Source organism: Pelobates fuscus, chromosome 4 (assembly GCF_036172605.1).
Source record: "Pelobates fuscus isolate aPelFus1 chromosome 4, aPelFus1.pri, whole genome shotgun sequence".
Taxonomy (NCBI): domain Eukaryota; kingdom Metazoa; phylum Chordata; class Amphibia; order Anura; family Pelobatidae; genus Pelobates; species Pelobates fuscus.
Genome location: NC_086320.1, coordinates 363,207,691 through 363,226,634, shown reverse-complemented (window position 1 = coordinate 363,226,634; position 18,944 = coordinate 363,207,691). Strand labels below are relative to the sequence as shown.

Here is an 18,944-nt window from a genome sequence, read left to right as displayed (position 1 = left end):
GAACAGCAAGCAATAAATTTAAACTCTCAGACACAATCCTGTTAGATAAACAAATATATTAAATACCAGAATATATCAGATATATTGTTGAGCAACTGTGTTTATGTAGAGCATTTCAGTGTAAGTGCTCTATAAGCATCTTGCATATTAATATTTCATTTTTGCTTGGTTTTATTATTGATGTCACATCCAATGGTCTTTGATTAGTTGTGTTGGCTGCAGCATAAAAACATATTCCTTACATAATACTTCAGGGAATCGTTTATATCATACAATACTACTCCGTCACATGAACAAAAGCAGATATGATCATTTGCACTGAACATCTACACACATAAACTAAAGAAAAGGTGCATTTCATAAATGTAGCATTTCATATTGCGTTCTCTGAAAGCTCTTCTGTATTGACACTGCTATTCATGCACTGTAAAACAACATATTGATGTCTAATTAAATAAAGGTTAAGGATAGATGTGTATAGTTACCGAGAATGTGGTAGAGTATAAACATATATATAAACCTGACAGCCAGTTTGAGTTATCCCCCAAGGCTTCCAATCTTTTTTATTTTTTTCATGTGCTCACATTTATTGCAGCACCAAAAGATGTCATAACCAATCACTATGATAAAGTGGAAAGACGGAAGACTGGTTTAGCATTGAGGCTGAGTGTGTCTAATCCACTGGCTGATTAGCTATTTGAGGTGTGATGAAGGTAAACACAGAGCAAACACTGCACAATCCACCATCTGCTGATCTGACATGTTGACTTAGAGTGAAACGCACATGGGTGTTAGTTGTCACGTATGCATCCGCTTATAGAAATGTGGTTAATGACATTTACTGTCCACACAGGAAAAGTTGTGCCGAGCAGCAACCTAATCCACAGAATGGTTAATGCTGAGCGGCAATTATGCAAATTCAGCCTGGTAACTGACTTTGGGGTCAAAGGCCGGTTACAGCCTATCAGAACTAAAGGAGGGGTATTTAGGCCCAGTTCTCATCCTGCTCAGTGCCCTGTCGTGGTTTCCCTTGTGGTTGTCCGAGAGCGCGTTCCTGTTATTAGTTTTCGACCTGTTTTTTTTACTTTGGCTTTGTTTATTGACTTCTCTATATTCTGGTATCCTGACTCCTGGCTTTCCTCATCGCTGCGTCCCTTTCTGTGTTCCCTGACCTCGGCTAGTATTTTGACTGTTCTATGTACGTTAAATCCGGCCATTCTAAGGACCGGTAATACGTTACTTATTTGTCATCCGTGCTATACAGTTCTACGTGCTGGATCAAACAGTAATCCTGACATTAGTGACCTGGAACAAGCTTATTTATCCTTTTTACGTAATATCCTGGCTTAAATAAATATGATATTGTGTGTAAACACTTTGGCATTTTGTTTGGTCACTCAATGGATGTGGGGTTCAAAATTTTATTTAAAGGAATTCTGTATTGTGTTGACCTGATAGGATCATTGAAATATCAGTATATGTAAAACTACATCCAATCTTAAAATATAAAAGATAAACGTTAAAATAAAAAAATCACCAGCTCATATTTCACATGCCAACACAACCAGATAAAAGCCGGTGATCACATGAACCCTATGCATATGAAAAGCGACAGATCGACCTAAAGAACTTAGAAACATACACACATAGAATGTGCCTACACCGCCGCCTTTACAGTTGAGTCTGGGAGTGTGGGAGAATTGTAGTCCACCGAAACATAAAAAAGCGGTATCAGAGGGGGAAAGCCAGGACTCAGTGAGTGCTAGTAGTGTGACCAGGCAGCCAGGTTATGATGTATGTATGATGTCCTTGGAGGTGATAACAAGTGACGGTAAGGTTAGTGATGATGACACTATAAGGTTTGATTGTTTTCATTGGTGGCAGCGGAGTTTAGTAAATCAGACTCTGCAGAGATCTCTAAAGAATGCCTCGATCAATGTGAATGTTCCATCAGGCTGTGTAGGTCACACTGATGAACTTTGCAGAGTTATATGATGTCACAACTCTAAATTCCAGCATCCCCAATCTATCAAACCCATATATTGTGTGCTTTATATATAGATTTGCAAGCTTTGTGTACATACAAGCAATTCATTTGTACTTACCCACAGGGAATATGTTGGTAGCACCCCCAAACCCAACCCCTTTCCGTCTCATTTTAAAAGGGTATCTGTGCTTTTTATATTAAACATAGAAACATAGAATGTGATGGCAGAGAACCATTCGGCCCATCTAGTCTGCCCAGTTTTCTAAATACTTTCATTAGTCCCTGGCCTTATCTTATAGTTAGGATAGCCTTATGCCTATCCCACGCATGCTTAAACTTCTTCACTTGGAATCTTGCTTGTATTCTCATCATTATAATACAACCTTCATTGATATCTAAAATGTTACAATGTTGCAGTAGAAAGCCACTCACAAATAATGGTGAAGTTAGAAAAAGTTTTAAAAATTCAGTAAGTCTTACAATTACTGTGTCACGTTATTGAAATGCCAGCCTATGTGCTTGTGACTATGGAGGAATTTCCAAATGTTTTGAAAGTAACTCTAGAACTCTGTGCTCCAGTAAAAGGAGGTGGAACTACGTAGGTGCTTGTAGACAAAAAATGTTTGTTTTTTTTTAAAGTGTGCACCATGCAAAAGTGTATACAGTGTATACAGTATGCAATTTGAAGAATAAAGCCCTTTGCTTTTTGTTACCCAGCTATGCATTGCTTGCAGGATTGACACCTAATATAAAAATGACAATATATTCACCCGCATTTATCTCATACATTGAAATAAGTTAAAATTAAAAGGCCTTTTAATTTTGAACTCTGCAGCTGTAAGGTACGGACTGAGATGGAGAAGATATTCAACCAAATTTCTTTCATTTTGTTACTAGATTATTACTTTACTATAATTATACTACCATAGTTACATATAGTTTACTACTGTAATATTTTGCCCTTGATGTGACATGTAGTTATTAATAATCTGACTGTTAGAATTTTGGTTGGCAAATACTTACTCCCAGCTGTAAATTCCTTTTAAATAACTGTTTTCTCTCTCTCTCTCTCGTCCTTAGTCCAAAATCATCATCCATCCCTGCTACAAAGCCTTTTACTTTTACTCGGCTATACCCACCCTCCTACCCAGGTTCCTTCTAACTATATAGCATGCTCTTCCAGCTGTTATGGAACCACAGCCAATCACCTTCTCGCAGGGCTGCCACCTGACACAGCCTACGGTCTGGGCCCCCCAGGGCCCGCCCCCAAGTCAGTCCACATGACCCGCCCCCAAATGCACCCACAGGGCCCATCTTAAGTCCACCCACAAGGATGAAGTGTCTGTGTACTGAATTTGTTTGTGTGTGTATAGTGGCTATAAAATGTGTGTAGTGGATACAAAGTGCGTGAGTAAAGTGGATACGCTGTTTATAGTGGATTCAGATTGTATGTTTGTGTAGTGGATAGAGTGTGTGTGTACAGTGAATGCAGAGTGTGTGTTTGTGTACTGGATGTAGTATGTGAATAGTGAATGCAGAGTTTGTGTTTGTGTAATGGACAGAGTGTGTATGTATAGTTAATGCAGAGTGTGTGTTTGTGTAGTGGAAGTAGTGTGTGTATAGTTAATGCAGAGTGTGTGTTTGTGTACTGGATGTAGTATGTGAACAGTGAATGCAGAGTGTGTGTTTGTGTAGTGGAAGTAGTGTGTGTATAGTTAATGCAGAGTGTGTGTGTTGTGTAGTGGACAGAGTGTGTATGTATAGTTAATGCAGAGTGTGTGTTTGTGTAGTGGAAGTAGTGTGTGTATAGTTAATGCAGAGTTTGTGTTTGTGTAGTGGACAGAGTGTGTATGTATAGTTAATGCAGAGTGTGTGTTTGTGTACTGGATGTAGTATGTGAATAGTGAATGCAGAGTGTGTGTTTGTGTAGTGGAAGTAGTGTGTGTATAGTTAATGCAGAGTGGGTGTTTGTGTAGTGGAAGTAGTGTGTGTATAGTGGATGTAGTGTGTGTGTATAGTTAATGCAGCGTGTGTGTTTGTGTAGTGGAAGTAGTGTGTGTATAGTGAATGCAGTGTGTATCTGTGTAGTGGATGCTGTGTGTGTGTAGTGGATGATGTGTGTAGTGAATGCAGTTTGTGTGTTTATGTAGTGGATCATGTGTGTGGTTGTGTAGTGGATGCAGTTAGTGTGGTTGTGTAGTGGATGATGTGTGTGGTTGTGTAGTGGATGATGTGTATGGTTGTGTAGTGGATGATGTGTATGGTTGTGTAGTGGATTATGTGTGTGGTTGTGTAGTGGATGATGTGTGTGGTTGTGTAGTGGATGATGTGTGTGGTTGTGTAGTGGATGATGTGTATGGTTGTGTAGTGGATGATGTGTATGGTTGTGTAGTGGATGATGTGTGTGGTTGTGTAGTGGATGATGTGTGTGGTTGTGTAGTGGATGATGGGTATGGTTGTGTAGTGGATGATGTATATGGTTGTGTAGTGGATGATGTGTGTGGCTGTGTAGTGGATGATGTGTAGTGGATTATCTGTGTGGTTGTGTAGTGGATGATGTGTGTGGTTGTGTAGTGGATGATGTGTATGGTTGTGTAGTGGATGATGTGTATGGTTGTGTAGTGGATGATGTGTATGGTTGTGTAGTGGATGATGTGTGTGGTTGTGTAGTGGATGATGTGTGTGGTTGTGTAGTGGATGATGTGTATGGTTGTGTAGTGGATGATGTATATGGTTGTGTAGTGGATGATGTATATGGTTGTGTAGTGGTTGATGTGTGTGGTTGTGTAGTGGATGATGTGTGTGGTTGTGTAGTGGATGATGTATATGGTTGTGTAGTGGATGATGTATGTGGTTGTGTAGTGGATGATGTGTGTGGTTGTGTAGTGGATGATGTATGTGGTTGTGTAGTGGATGATGTGTGTGGTTGTGTAGTGGATGATGTGTGTGGTTGTGTAGTGGATGAAGTGTATGGTTGTGTAGTGGATGATGTGTGTGGTTGTGTAGTGGATGATGTGTATGGTTGTGTAGTGGATGATGTGTGTGGTTGTGTAGTGGATGATGTGTGTGGTTGTGTAGTGGATGATGTGTATGGTTGTGTAGTGGATGATGTATATGGTTGATGTATATGGTTGTGTAGTGGATGATGTGTGTGGTTGTGTAGTGGATGATGTATATGGTTGTGTAGTGGATGATGTATGTGGTTGTGTAGTGGATGATGTGTGTGGTTGTGTAGTGGATGATGTGTGTGGTTGTGTAGTGGATGATGTGTGTGGTTGTGTAGTGGATGATGTGTATGGTTGTGTAGTGGATGATGTGTGTGGCTGTGTAGTGGATGATGTGTAGTGGATTATCTGTGTGGTTGTGTAGTGGATGATGTGTGTGGTTGTGTAGTGGATGATGTGTATGGTTGTGTAGTGGATGATGTGTGTGGTTGTGTATTGGATGATGTGTATGCTTGTGTAGTGGATGATGTGTATGTTTGTGTAGTGGATGCAGTTTGTCTGTTTGATGTGTGTGTGTTTTGGATGTGTGACAAATGCTGCTGGGATTATTTTAGTTTTTGCATAATTAAAAAAGATGTATTCCCCCCTCCCTTACCTGTAACCAGGGAGGGGAGACACTGGATTCCCTGGTGGTCCGGTGGCTCCGCTTGTTGGGGCAGCAAGGAGGAGCCCAGCAGACTCCCTCCATGTTCTCCCTCCTGCCAGCCACTGCTCTATGCGAGCCCAGCATGCATTGCGTGCCGCGGAGCGTTGTCATGACAACCCGCGGCAACGCTTTACTGCTGTGGCTCGCGAGAGTGCTGGAGGGGAAGGTAAGTATATCCTGGGCCCTGCTTGGAAGCCAGCAGTACTCGCTATGTATATATGCAGATTAAAGGGCTGGGGCCCGGGCATGCAGAGGATTACCTGTGCACTCCGGGCCCCCCAGGACCGCCGGGCCCGTGACAACCGTCATGGTTGTCACCCCCTGATGGCGGCCCTGCCTTCTCGTTCCCTTCACATGCTATCAGCTGCTGCAGTTATACCATTAACTCTCTCCGCCATCACATACAAATCCCTCTGCTACCTCTTGTCTCATACCCCCAGTTTAACCTTTAGATTGTAAGCTCACGGGCAGGGCACTCTTCCTGTTGTATCGGTCTGTTCTTATTGCATTGCCTTTCCCAATTGTACAGCGCTGCGGAATATGTTGGAGCTTTAAAAAAAATGCCAGTAATAAATAAATAAATACAATTGCTGTCAAATATGTTAATGAGACTGTGGCCATGGTTTAATAAGCTTTCCAACTGATTCACTAACGTTCAAAGTGTTCTAAATGATTTTTGCACTAAAATTCTCATAGACTTTAATGGTTACGTCTGTAGATAAATATATGTTTTTTTTCTAACAGTATTGAATCCGTTGGAAAGCTCATGAACTAAAAGCTTTTGTAGGCACATGGTTTATTTTGAATTTACCAGCTGCATATGCAAAATATACATACGTCAGTAAGAAGCAGTTTTCGGATAGGAATACAAGTTATTCAAACTAAAAAGCTCATTATATTCCTCCATAGCTTCAGAGCAAAACATGCCGAACACTTTCCCCAGTGCTCCCTACTCTTGCAATAGTTATTGCATTTGACATATTTGTAACGCTTATGACTCAGCTTTGTCCTTTTAAATATCGGAATATGCAGAGACTTAATAATATGTTTCAAAAGGCCATGGTACAAGCTATCTAGATAAATATCATTCTAGTGTGGAGTCTCTGCAAAAGGCAAATACCGTATATCACCGAATAATGGTCGCAGGTTTTATTCCCAATTCCTTTCCTTAAAAATGGGGTAGCGACCATTATGTGGTGTGCAACCATTACGCAAATCTTTATTTTTTGCAATATTATACATGCAAAGCTTTGGGTTTATTTTTTACAGTTTTGTAACAGTTGCTGATAACATTATACAGGGAGTGCAGAATTATTAGGCAAGTTGTATTTTTGAGGAATAATTTTATTATTGAACAACAACCATGTTCTCAATGAACCCAAAAAACTCATTAATATCAAAGCTGAATATTTTTGGAAGTAGTTTTTAGTTTGTTTTTAGTTATAGCTATTTTAGGGGGATATCTGTGTGTGCAGGTGACTATTGCTGTGCATAATTATTAGGCAACTTAACAAAAAACAAATATATACCCATTTCAATTATTTATTTTTACCAGTGAAACCAATATAACATCTCAACATTCACAAATATACATTTCTGACATTCAAAAACATAACAAAAACAAATCAGTGACCAATATAGCCACCTTTCTTTGCAAGGACACTCAAAAGCCTGCCATCCATGGATTCTGTCAGTGTTTTGATCTGTTCACCATCAACATTGCGTGCAGCAGCAACCACAGCCTCCCAGACACTGTTCAGAGAGATGTACTGTTTTCCCTCCTTGTAAATCTCACATTTGATGATGGACCACAGGTTCTCAATGGGGTTCAGATCAGGTGAACAAGGAGGCCATGTCATTAGATTTTCTTTCTTTTATACCCTTTCTTGCCAGCCACGCTGTGTAGTACTTGGACGCGTGTGATGGAGCATTGTCCTGCATGAAAATCATGTTTTTCTTGAAGGATGCAGACTTCTTCCTGTACCACTGCTTGAAGAAGGTGTCTTCCAGAAACTGGGAGTTGAGCTTGACTCCATCCTCAACCCGAAAAGGCCCCACAAGCTCATCTTTGATGATACCAGCCCAAACCAGTACTCCACCTCCACCTTGCTGGCGTCTGAGTCGGACTGGAGCTCTCTGCCCTTTACCAATCCATCCATCTGGCCCATCAAGACTCACTCTCATTTCATCAGTCCATAAAACCTTAGAAAAATCAGTCTTGAGATATTTCTTGGCCCAGTCTTGACGTTTCAGCTTGTGTGTCTTGTTCAGTGGTGGTCGTCTTTCAGCCTTTCTTACCTTGGCCATGTCTCTGAGTATTGTACACCTTGTGCTTTCGGGCACTCCAGTGATGTTGCAGCTCTGAAATATGGCCAAACTGGTGGCAAGTGGCACCTTGGCAGCTGCACGCTTGACTTTTCTCAGTTCATGGGCAGTTATTTTGCGCCTTGGTTTCTCCACATGCTTCTTGCGACCCTGTTGACTATTTTGAATGAAACGCTTGATTGTTCGATGATCACGCTTCAGAAGCTTTGCAATTTTAAGAGTGCTGCATCCCTCTGCAAGATATCTCACTATTTTTTACTTTTCTGAGCCTGTCAAGTCCTTCTTTTGACCCATTTTGCCAAAGGAAAGGAAGTTGCCTAATAATTATGCACACCTGATATAGAGTGTTGATGTCATTAGACCACACCCCTTCTCATTACAGAGATGCACATCACCTAATATGCTTAATTGGTAGTAGGCTTTCGAGCCTATACAGCTTGGAGTAAGACAACATGCATAAAGAGGATGATGTGGTCAAAATACTCATTTGCCTAATAATTCTGCACGCAGTGTAGTTGCTAATAACGTAACACTTTTTCTAATGCATTACGGAAACTCTAACCCTGATCCCTGTCCTCTTGTCCTTTCTTAAATCATTACACAGATAATATGCCATTAAATAAAATAAACTGATTGGTAATAAACCCTCTCTTCAGTATAAGATCAGTCGGATATTCGCCATCAGTTTTCCAGAATAACAACAAAAACAGCAATGGTCAATTATGCGACTATTATGTGATTAATTGAATTTGAACCAATTTTTGGAATGAAAAACCAGGCAGGCGACTATTATGTGGTGAAACACGGTATGTGTGGTTGCAAAATCATGGCTTAAATACATAAATAAATCATTGGGCTCACTTTATTGTTAGATTTGTGCCTTTTGGAATATAATGATAGGGTGATGGGAAGACTCACATTTCTGACCTCTCTGTGACTGGCATAGACAACAGACACTCTAATAAAGCCCTCTAAACCTTCCAGACCCCTCACTGACATTCATTCTCAGCTTAGAGGTCTTGACAACAGCACAAATAGACTTTAATTAAGCAGTTTTTATGCATAGATCATAATTCTGAAGTCTCACTGTCCTCTGCCATTTAGGAGTTAAATCACTTTTGTGTCTGTTCATGCAGCCCTAGACACATCTCCCCTGGATGTGACTGACACAGCCTACATGAAAAAAATGTTTTACTTTCAATCAGATGTTTACTTACTTTAGAAGTGGTTTAGCTCTTGGTCTGTAACTTGAACTTTAATCACACACATGGGTCCCTTGCAATGTCTAGCAAGCTATTTACAGTGCAGGACATAAGGAATTCTAAATTAAACACACTGTGCAATAAATGAAGTTTAAACATTAAATCTCACTCAAGGAAGTGTTTATTAAGGCTGTGTAAGTCACATACAGGAAGGTGTGACTAGGGCAGCATAAACAATGAGATTGAACTCCTAAATTGTATAGAATTGAACAGTTAGACTGCAGGGGCATAATCTATACACCAAAACTGCCATCATGTCTCTGACCGACACTCCAGAGGACGCAAACCATGCAAGTACACATCTTGCGGTTAGAGGGTTCCTGCTCAGCGAGGCCTACCGCATGAGTCGAAGGGTCCCTGTAGTCCTGTACATGGAGGCACACCATAGGGCCGCATCTGCACTCGGAGCGGGGGGCAGAGGGGACCTGAAATCCTTACACCTACATGCTATCTCTCTATGTCTACAAGTATTTACTGTTTATTGTTGTGACATGTAGGCTCACATTTGAATCCTGTTTACTCCTTCTCTAAGAAAAAAAAAAAAAAGTGCAATGTTCTTGATGCCATACTAATGTTATCAAATGTGTAAAGATCTGTTGGCACCAGCTGTTGTGGCAGTGCAAATCTGCTTGTTTAACCTGTTTTACACAAATAAAATAAAGAATTACAAAATAAAATAATAATATATTTTCGAGATGACGGTTTCAGATATTCTATAAATTAGCAGACAATTCCTTTTGCTTATAATGGCCAAATCACCATAGTGGATTGTATTTTGTGATAACGTAAGACCAATTGTTACATGCAGTTTACCTATACTAACTCTGTCTGCCTTCAGCTTGTATTGTATCAGTGGAATGTGCTGGAACAGCCACGAGAAGCAATAAAAAGTTTGGAATCTTTCAGAAAAAAACACTTTATTATTGGACCTAGAACAACCATTTACTTTTCAATGGCAGATTTAGTACATCAATTTCAGTCCATCCCCACAAAAGTATTCAAGGCCCATGATTACCTTTATGTGCAACAGTTTATCATCTTGAAACTATCCGATCCAAAATATCTACAAGACACGTTTCCATTTGATTTCTCTGGAACGTGGCAAACTACCTTGTATGTCACCTCAGCAGCAGTGAATGAATTTAATTGAGATTTAAAAGCCATTCGACCACCGTGTCCAAAAATCATAAAGCATAAAAGGGATTCAGAAAGCATTCTGTTTTAATAGACATTAAGCTGAATGCCAACACCTACATGAATTGGATACTTGTACACTATCAATCACAACAGGCTATATGGCTACTAAAAATTAGATGATCAAATCATGACCGTACTCATATTAAGTCAGCTCGCATAATTACATCAGTATGTTAATATCCTTTTAATGGTCTTTAATGATGTAATAAGAAATAATGGATATTTTTGACAGCTACATAACCATTAACAAAACATATTAAGAAGAATTTGTATTTTTTTTATTTTTTTTAAATGTGGTTAAACTATACTCGGCTAACAATAATTATATATTTCAAATTGTGTTTTAAAAAAGCTAATATAAATTCACAGACCAGATCCGTTCTTACTGAATTGTGAAATCTAGCTTGACTGCCATTACTGACTTTTTGGGGGAACAGAAAGGACACAGGGTACAAGGTAAGCCACCCTCGCCCTAACAACCACTTCCAAACAATATACAGAATATCAACAGGAAACATCATGTATATAACAGGCCTTAAAATAACACTCAAAGCAGAGCTCATCCTGGGTGGGTGAGGACCGCCCTGGTGCTCTGTGTATAGGCGGGGTGTGCTGCGCTCCCTCAGATAGATCCTGCTCCCTCTCATTAGGCTCTGCCCCATCTGCCACCTGGTGCTGATCATATGGGGTCAGGCCCTATAAGAGGGGTGTGAACTACCTGAGGGGCAGAGTCTAACACTGCACTCCGCCTTTTTACAGAGCACCTGGGCAGTCCACATCCCAGGATCACTTCTGGCTCCAAGCACCACAACACTACAATCACAAAAATCATTACATTGTGTTGTAGTGGTTATGGTGCCAATAATTCCCAGGGCACTCCCATTGTTTGGGGTGATGACACCCCGATGACGCTGCTGAAGGTGGAGTTACACCTCCGGCATTAGAGAGGTTAAACTCCATATATGCAGTGTTTCATAGAGAAACTCTATGCATACAGACTCCAGGCACCATAACCACTTCAAATCACCAAAGTGGTCATGGTGATCAGATTAACCCTTTAATTTCAAAATAGCTGAACTGGAAAAATTCAGCTACTCTGAACCTCCACTGTGAATTCTCACAAAAAATGCTGATCGATACATACTTACATCAATTAATCAAACAAGGCATGTAGTCTTTTAGTAGTAGTAATAAAACGTATATATTAACAATATATGTAAGTGCTGTACGATAAAGAGATGAAGCATATAGAATTCTAAAAGGACTGAAACAATAAGGATAAAAGGCATGACAAACTAAGCCAGCTGAGAAATGATGTGTAATGGATACGGAATGTGTCTGCAAGCAAAGCCGGCAGTGAGGAGATCTATTCATCAGTATATTTCGAACTCTCGCATCTGCTGTTAACTTCTCCATCATCCACTTTCTCCATAATGTTTGTAGGGTCTTTGGCGAGGTCTAGAGCAAAAAAGCTGGAGACTTGTTCTCACAAAAGGAATAGATATTTATCACTTGAGCCTTCATTTTGTTTTACTTGTGCAAAGACTGAGGGTTCAGATAAATTAAATTTTATTGAGAAGAATAACTCCAGGTATGTACACAGCTCTCTCACACTCATCGTCCGGGATACGGAGCTATAGCTGGTATAGAACCAAGTGCATGGTTTATGGGAAAGATTATTTACTGGTTGGATCTCCTTCCTAGTTTTAAAGGATGCCTGGTCATGCCCTTTGTCTGTTTTCAAATGGGCAACTAATTAAAGGTCTCTACCAGACACTTAGGAGTTTTATATACCCACAACAATTATTAGTAAAGGGACACGATAGTCGCCAGGACAACTACAGCTTATTGTATTTGTTCTGGTAAATACAATCATTCCCTTCAGGCTTTTTGCAGTAAGCACTGTCTTCACTGGCCACTCATCAGAAAGCTACTAGAGGTGCTTCCTGGAGCAGTGCTGCACAGTGAGCAGCACTGCCATTCAGTGTCTCCACCCTCTGCATGCAGGCACTGAGCTTTCCTCATAGAGATGCATTTATTCAATTCATCTCTATGAGGTGATGATGATTGGCCAGGGCTATGTTTGGATTGTGCTGGCTCTGCCGCTGATCTGGCTTCTTGAGAGTCTCAGCCAATCCTATGGGGAAGCATTGTTATTGGTTCAGATCGACCCTTCTGATGATCTCAGCCAAACAGATATTACTTTGCTGCAGATGGATTTAGATAGAATGGGGGACTGGGCACTCAAATGGCAGATGGAATTTAATGTTGAAAAATGCAAAGTTATGCACTTCGGCATAAAGAATACACAAGCAACGTATACCCTTAATGGAAGCGAATTACGGATAACAACACACGAAAAGGACTTAGGAATTGTTATAGACAACAAACTATGCAACAATGTGCCATGTCAATCAGCAGTGGCCAAAGCCAGTCAGGTATTGTCATGCATAAATTTATAAATTACTGGTAAGACTACATATTGAATATGCTGTGCAATTTTGGGCACCTGTTCTAAAGACAGATATTATGGCACTAGAAAAAGTGCAGAGGCGGGCTACAAAATTAATAAAAGGAATGGAACAGATCAGCTATGAAGAAAGGTTAACAAATTTAAACCTATTTAGCTTGGAAAAACGTCGCCTGAGAGGGGATATGATAACATTATACAAATATATTCGGGGCCAATACAAACCATTGTGTTGAAATCTATTCACAAACCAAACTTTACATAGGACACGAGGCCATGCGTTTAGACTAGAAGAAAGAAGATTTCGTCTAAGGCAAAGGAAAGGTTTTTTACTGTAAGAACAATAAGGATGTGGAATTCTCTGCCTGAAGAAGTGGTTTTATCAGAGTCCATACAGATGTTCAAACAGCTACTGGATGCATACTTGCAAAAATAGAATATTCAAGGATATAATCTTTCAATGAAGGGTAATAACTGCTTGATCCAAGGATAAATCTGACCGCCATTCTGGGGTCAAGAAGGAATTTTTTCCCTAGCTTGTTGCAAAATTGTGCTTCAAACTGGGGTTTTTTTTGTTTGCCTTCTTTTGGATCAACAGCAAAAAACAAATGTGTAGAAGGCTGAACTTGATGGACGCAAGTCTCTTTTCAGCTATGTAACTTTGTATATAGACTATGTATATAGATCAGGGGCAGAGCCAGCAGCAGAAGACTGAAATAAAGGTAAGATTATACAATATTTAGGGGACACAGAGAGGCTAGATGGTGTTTTTAACACTATAGGGTCAGGAATACATGTCTGTATTTATTTAATGTATTTAATTGTGTATATGTTTTTCCTTTTCATGTTACAACAGAGAACTGTGCTTTAATGTTTCTGCTTGTGATTGCACCTGTGCAGCGAGGTTTAGGGCAAGTCTAAACTGTGTATTTATTAATTCATCTTAAGCTATTTTAAATGTAGGAAAATTCTATTTGGCATTCGGTTGGCTGTTTTAATGGCTATTAGAGTACATTAAGTGGTAGAGGGCTGTTGATATATCTCCTCCTGAATGAGGTCAATGCCATAGTCAGCATCAGAATTCTGTAAAGAACATGTTAATTCTGTGATATAATCCTGGATCTGTTCCAGGCTACTGGCACATAACATTAATCTAATTTATTAATAGTATTAAAAATAATATTAATATAGTTGTACATATTAGTAGAATAAATTCACAATTTTCATGTTTCATTGTTTAAATTATCCATTCAGCATTTCGGGAAATATATTAATTTAGCAATGCCAGAAATGTCTATATGTGTGGAAAATGCACACCTACTGTAGGTATCATTACACAAACTATATGTCTTTCCGAGCATCTGTAGGGATTTGCTGTCTACTGAGTGATATCAGGGCCTTCTCTCATGCCTCCTCTTTCCCTGACTGTTACATTGTAGCAGTAAAGTTTCTCCTTCAAACCTTACTGTGTAATTGTCAGGACCTTGAGGAGATGCAGAGGGACAGAATGGAGCCCTGACGGGAAAACGTGTATCTCTACAGTGTTAAACATTACTCTGGAACAGGCGTCCCCAAACTCCGGCCCTCCAGATGTTGCTGAACTACAACTCCCATGATTCTATGAATGAAATAGATAGGCTGAGAATCATGGCAGTTGTAGTTCAGCAACATCTGGAGGGCCGGAGTTTGAGGAAGCCTGCTCTGGAACAAAGAGAGCTACATTTTCTACAATATTTTAGCTTCATTCACAATATTGGAGTTAAAAGGGTTAATGGTATAATTTTGCAGCTATTTATTAGCTGCAAATGTATATATCGCTTCTCCGAGAGATTGAAATCTCCATAGATATTATTGGAATGTTTGCTTTGAGTATTTATATTACATGTGCAATGCTTTCACAAAGCAAGCAAAATCTAATATAAATGTGTTTTGTCTAAAGGTTAATCAGAAAAGCTATAACTAAAACATGATTTTTTTTATTTTCATCTTGCTTCCCACCTTTACACCAGGAGAACGTAATCAGTTTTCTTGGCCGGCAGTAATTAGACTTGTTTTAACCTTTACACCAGACGCCAGGGGGTCAGCAGACTGCTGCGACTGTAATCATATGCGCAGCATTTATTATCCAAGTGATGGAGAGCTCTGAAATGGAGCCAATAGCACTGATATAAATGACACTGTTGCACTGAAGTTGTTTCGTGCCGTGGCATTGTGCTGTATTTTCCCCAAAACTAGCTTCTAACTGTCTGTCTGTCAGTTAGTTTGTCTGTCCATTAGTTTATTGTTTTATAAAGAAAATAACCAGAAAAAAACACCTAAAGCTCCTTAAAACTGGAATTACCTTAAAGGGACGCTCAACTGCCCACACACAATTTAAATAAAATTAAAAGCACTCTTTTAGTATATCCCCAATGAAAACACAAATGCATTTGATTATGCTTTTTTTTTTTTAAAACTGCAGTCAACATCTCTTGTCCGCAGCTTATGCAAGCCCTCCCCTTCTAACCCCGCCCAGACTTTCTGTGACTGTCCAATCACAGACTTTCCATTGCAGCTCAATGAGAAGTCTTTGCAAGGCAGGTGCTCCGGGCAATTGCTAGCTATTGAGTCTAGCTCCACTGAGCTAACCAAACCAGGAAGTAACAGGACTGGTTGTCTTATTGACAGCCAGAAAGTTAAACAAGGTTAATTTATAAATGTGCCAATTCCTGTTGAAATCTGCACTTTTTGCAAAATGAAAAACAGAGGATGCACTCTTCACACATAAAGCACTTCAGCAAGCTAATGTGCTTTAGGTGTTTGGAGTGTCCCTTTAATCCAATTACCGCTACATATATTGCATACACCACTTCTGGATTGATTAAAAAAAATAATTAAAGGCAAATTCTCTACCAAGGTCATTCCATGTACATGTTAACAATTAATAGGAAATCATGCAAGTGAAAGATAATTTAGAATCAAAGATTCAATGTCTTGCTTTTTTTCCTCGTTGAAAATGCGAGGTGCAAAACGTTGATATTATCTCATGCGCACACATTAAATTCATTAATGCAGACAATATTACAAGGCTTTGCCCAGGGAGCTCGGTAACTTGGTTACAGAGAATGATTACTGCCCATTGGATTTTTCAACCTAACATTTAGATGAAGAGTTCCTTTTCTCTCTCTCATAATATTACACCATTTGTTTTATCTTACATGCCTACAGGGTGTGTGAGAGATTCGAAGACAGCATTGCTGGAGCAACAAGGTTAAAGTACGATTCTCTCTCGGCCATGGGCAAAGACATATTTAAGTATCGGTTCAAGGATATTATTGATGCTCACAACAAGATTATCACGCTTAATATAATTTGTGTTGTATAGAATCTTCAATTCTCTCTTCATTTTGGTGTATAAATTCAACAGTAGAATGTATTCATAAATTTTGAATCAATATGAACAAAAAATGAAGAGAGATCTTCAATTCTCTCTTCATTTTGGTGTATAAATTCAACAGTAGAATGTATTCATAAATTTTGAATCAATATGAACAAACATGATAGTTACATAGTTGTGAATGTGACTGGGTTCCAGAATTTTTCAGAATAGCTTAATTTGGACTTTAATGAAAAAACAATTATTTCTAATAGCAAACGATACTCTACACACTACAAGGGCTTTAGAAACATCTGTAATACAAGACTGACATAGTACGCAACCTGTGCATCCATTAATCAATGCAACCGTGATTCTCTGTATGTGTTTATTATTCACTCATTAGGGTGTGCATCCTAGAAATTAGTTATTTAGTTTTTTAATAAAACTACTAAAAATGTAGTCACAATGAATATTAAATTCATCAAAGACGCTATTATTTATTATGGTATGTTTTAAATGTTTCCTGTATGGTAGTGTTTCCCAGTTAGTGTTTCAGGGTTCCGCGAGAAGAAAATAAGGCTTCTACTGCGATCTTGCCCCATCCAAGATGGCTGCCTCTCCCCACTGTTCCCAGAAGTCCGAAACAACAGAGATTGCGAAATGCAATCTTATTCCCGCCTGCTATCGGACATTTTAGACTCACTCAGTAGGTTGTGAGTATTGCTATAGGAAGGTCGCAAAGAGACTCTCATTCTTTTAGGCTGAGCTATTTTTGTTTCTTTAATCAGTATTGTGCCCAATCTGGCTTCACATTGGGAGGGAAATTATTATTTATTTTATTGTGCTGCCCTTTAAATTGGTGCCCAATGAAGCATCTAAGGATATATTTTTTTAAAGTCAGACTGTGCTGGGTAAATGTGCTGCTGGAAATGTTTGTATATCACACTAATTTACTTAGGTTGTTTTTTTTTTTCTGTGACTGGCCAATCACAGACTTCCCAATACAGCTCAATGAGAAGTCTTTGCAAGACAGGTGCTCTGGGCAATTGTTGCCTCTTGAGTTAAGCTCTAGTGAGCAACACAACCAGGATGCAACAGGACCAGTTGTTTAATTGAAAGCCAGGGGGCGTGTAACAAGGTTAATTTATAAAAATGCCAATATCTATGCACTTTTGGTAAAATGAAAAAAAGGTGAAAAAATTTGTAAAAGGACACACACGTCACACATAAATCATTTCAGCAAACTGGACCCACCCCTTTCATATACCTAGTAGTATTGGTGCAATATTTAATATTTGAAGACATTTTTTGTACCATTCAGTGCAACATATACTTTGTATGTATAACAACAGATAAAGGGACCAAGGTCCCTGATAGAAGAGTTGTAGGTGGAAAGGGAGGGGCTCCCTACCTTTAATAATCCTAAGGGTATAAGTAGTTAAAAAATAGAGACAGGAGAGGGCTTGAACAGGGATATAGAGCCAGGTTAAACCATTAAAGCCTGGATCAGGTATGTTGGAAGGCTAGTAGGACTAGTAGGTAGAAAGAGTGGTCTAGTAAAGGTGTGAGGGGGAGGGGGAGGAAAGGAAGGAGGGAGGAAAAACAAAACCTCCTAAATCGAGGGATAAGAGCTTCCAGTAACCCTCTCAAAGTCCCAGATCCCCACACTTAAAGAAAGACCTTTCCCTATGTACCTCGGCACTGTAATGAAATCACAAGTGCCTACCTATTACCTTACTGCCCTTCCTGTCTAAGTAGCAAAAACACAAATTAAGTTAAATTAAGTTAAATTAAATTCATTACTCCTGACGACGGCGTGTTAGAATGCCGAAACACGCGTCGAGTTAGATTTTTCTTTTCTGTTCACTTTAGGTAGCACTATGGATTTATTTAATTTAATTTAACTTTATTCGTGTTTTTGCTACTGCTACTTTCTTATTTTTCAAAGAATAGGACCATCAGCAGTCTAAATACGAATTAAAAGAGACAGGCTTATGGAATTCCAAATTAATTGATATGCAAGCAAACAGAGAATAAAATGCAGTTCTACCTACCTAATATCACTAAATGCATTCATTTGCTGTTTCAAGATCACAGCTACCTCCTTCAGTAATTCCACACCCTTCTCCGCAGTCAGGTGGCTGTTAAAAGAAAACAGAGAAAAAGCATTAAGAAAGAAAAAAAGGAATTCATCAGCAGGCGAAAGACTTAAGTCCCAAAAGAGTTATCACCTTGGCCTGACAGGATATGAAAGACATTGCTGGCTATATTCTGCTCACAGAGCGAGTGGGATATCAAGAGAATTGGGATCAGGTGCATCTCTCTAGCCGTGATGAATCACCAGAATTTCCAGCAATGTGACAAACAATAAGGTGTAAATGGAATTCTTAGGATCCTTAATGGGCCCCCAAAGCAGTTTCAGCAGGCTTCAATATAATGCATTATATACATACATAGCAGTATTATATGACAGACAGATAGACCGACAGACAGACAGACAGACAGACCGACAGACAGACTAACAGACTGACAGACAGACAGATAAATGAGAGAGAGAAATAGATGAGAGAGGGACATTGATAGACAGACAGACAGATGAGAGAGGGAGACATAGATAGATAGATGGACAGACAGACAAGTGAGAGCGTGAGAGAGAGAGCCATAGATAGATAGACAGACAGATATAACTGAAAT

At 39.4% G+C, this 18,944-nt stretch overlaps 1 protein-coding gene across 1 annotated transcript in view; it reads right to left on the bottom strand.

Annotated features, from left to right (window-relative positions):
* The window catches only part of PTPRN2 (protein tyrosine phosphatase receptor type N2), an 808,683-nt gene that overhangs the window by 489,016 nt on the left and 300,723 nt on the right, over positions 1 to 18,944 (bottom strand). The window contains exon 10 of the mRNA XM_063452665.1: positions 18,305 to 18,391. Coding sequence (XP_063308735.1) covers positions 18,305 to 18,391 — 87 coding nt within the window. The remainder of the gene's footprint in view (positions 1 to 18,304; positions 18,392 to 18,944) is intronic.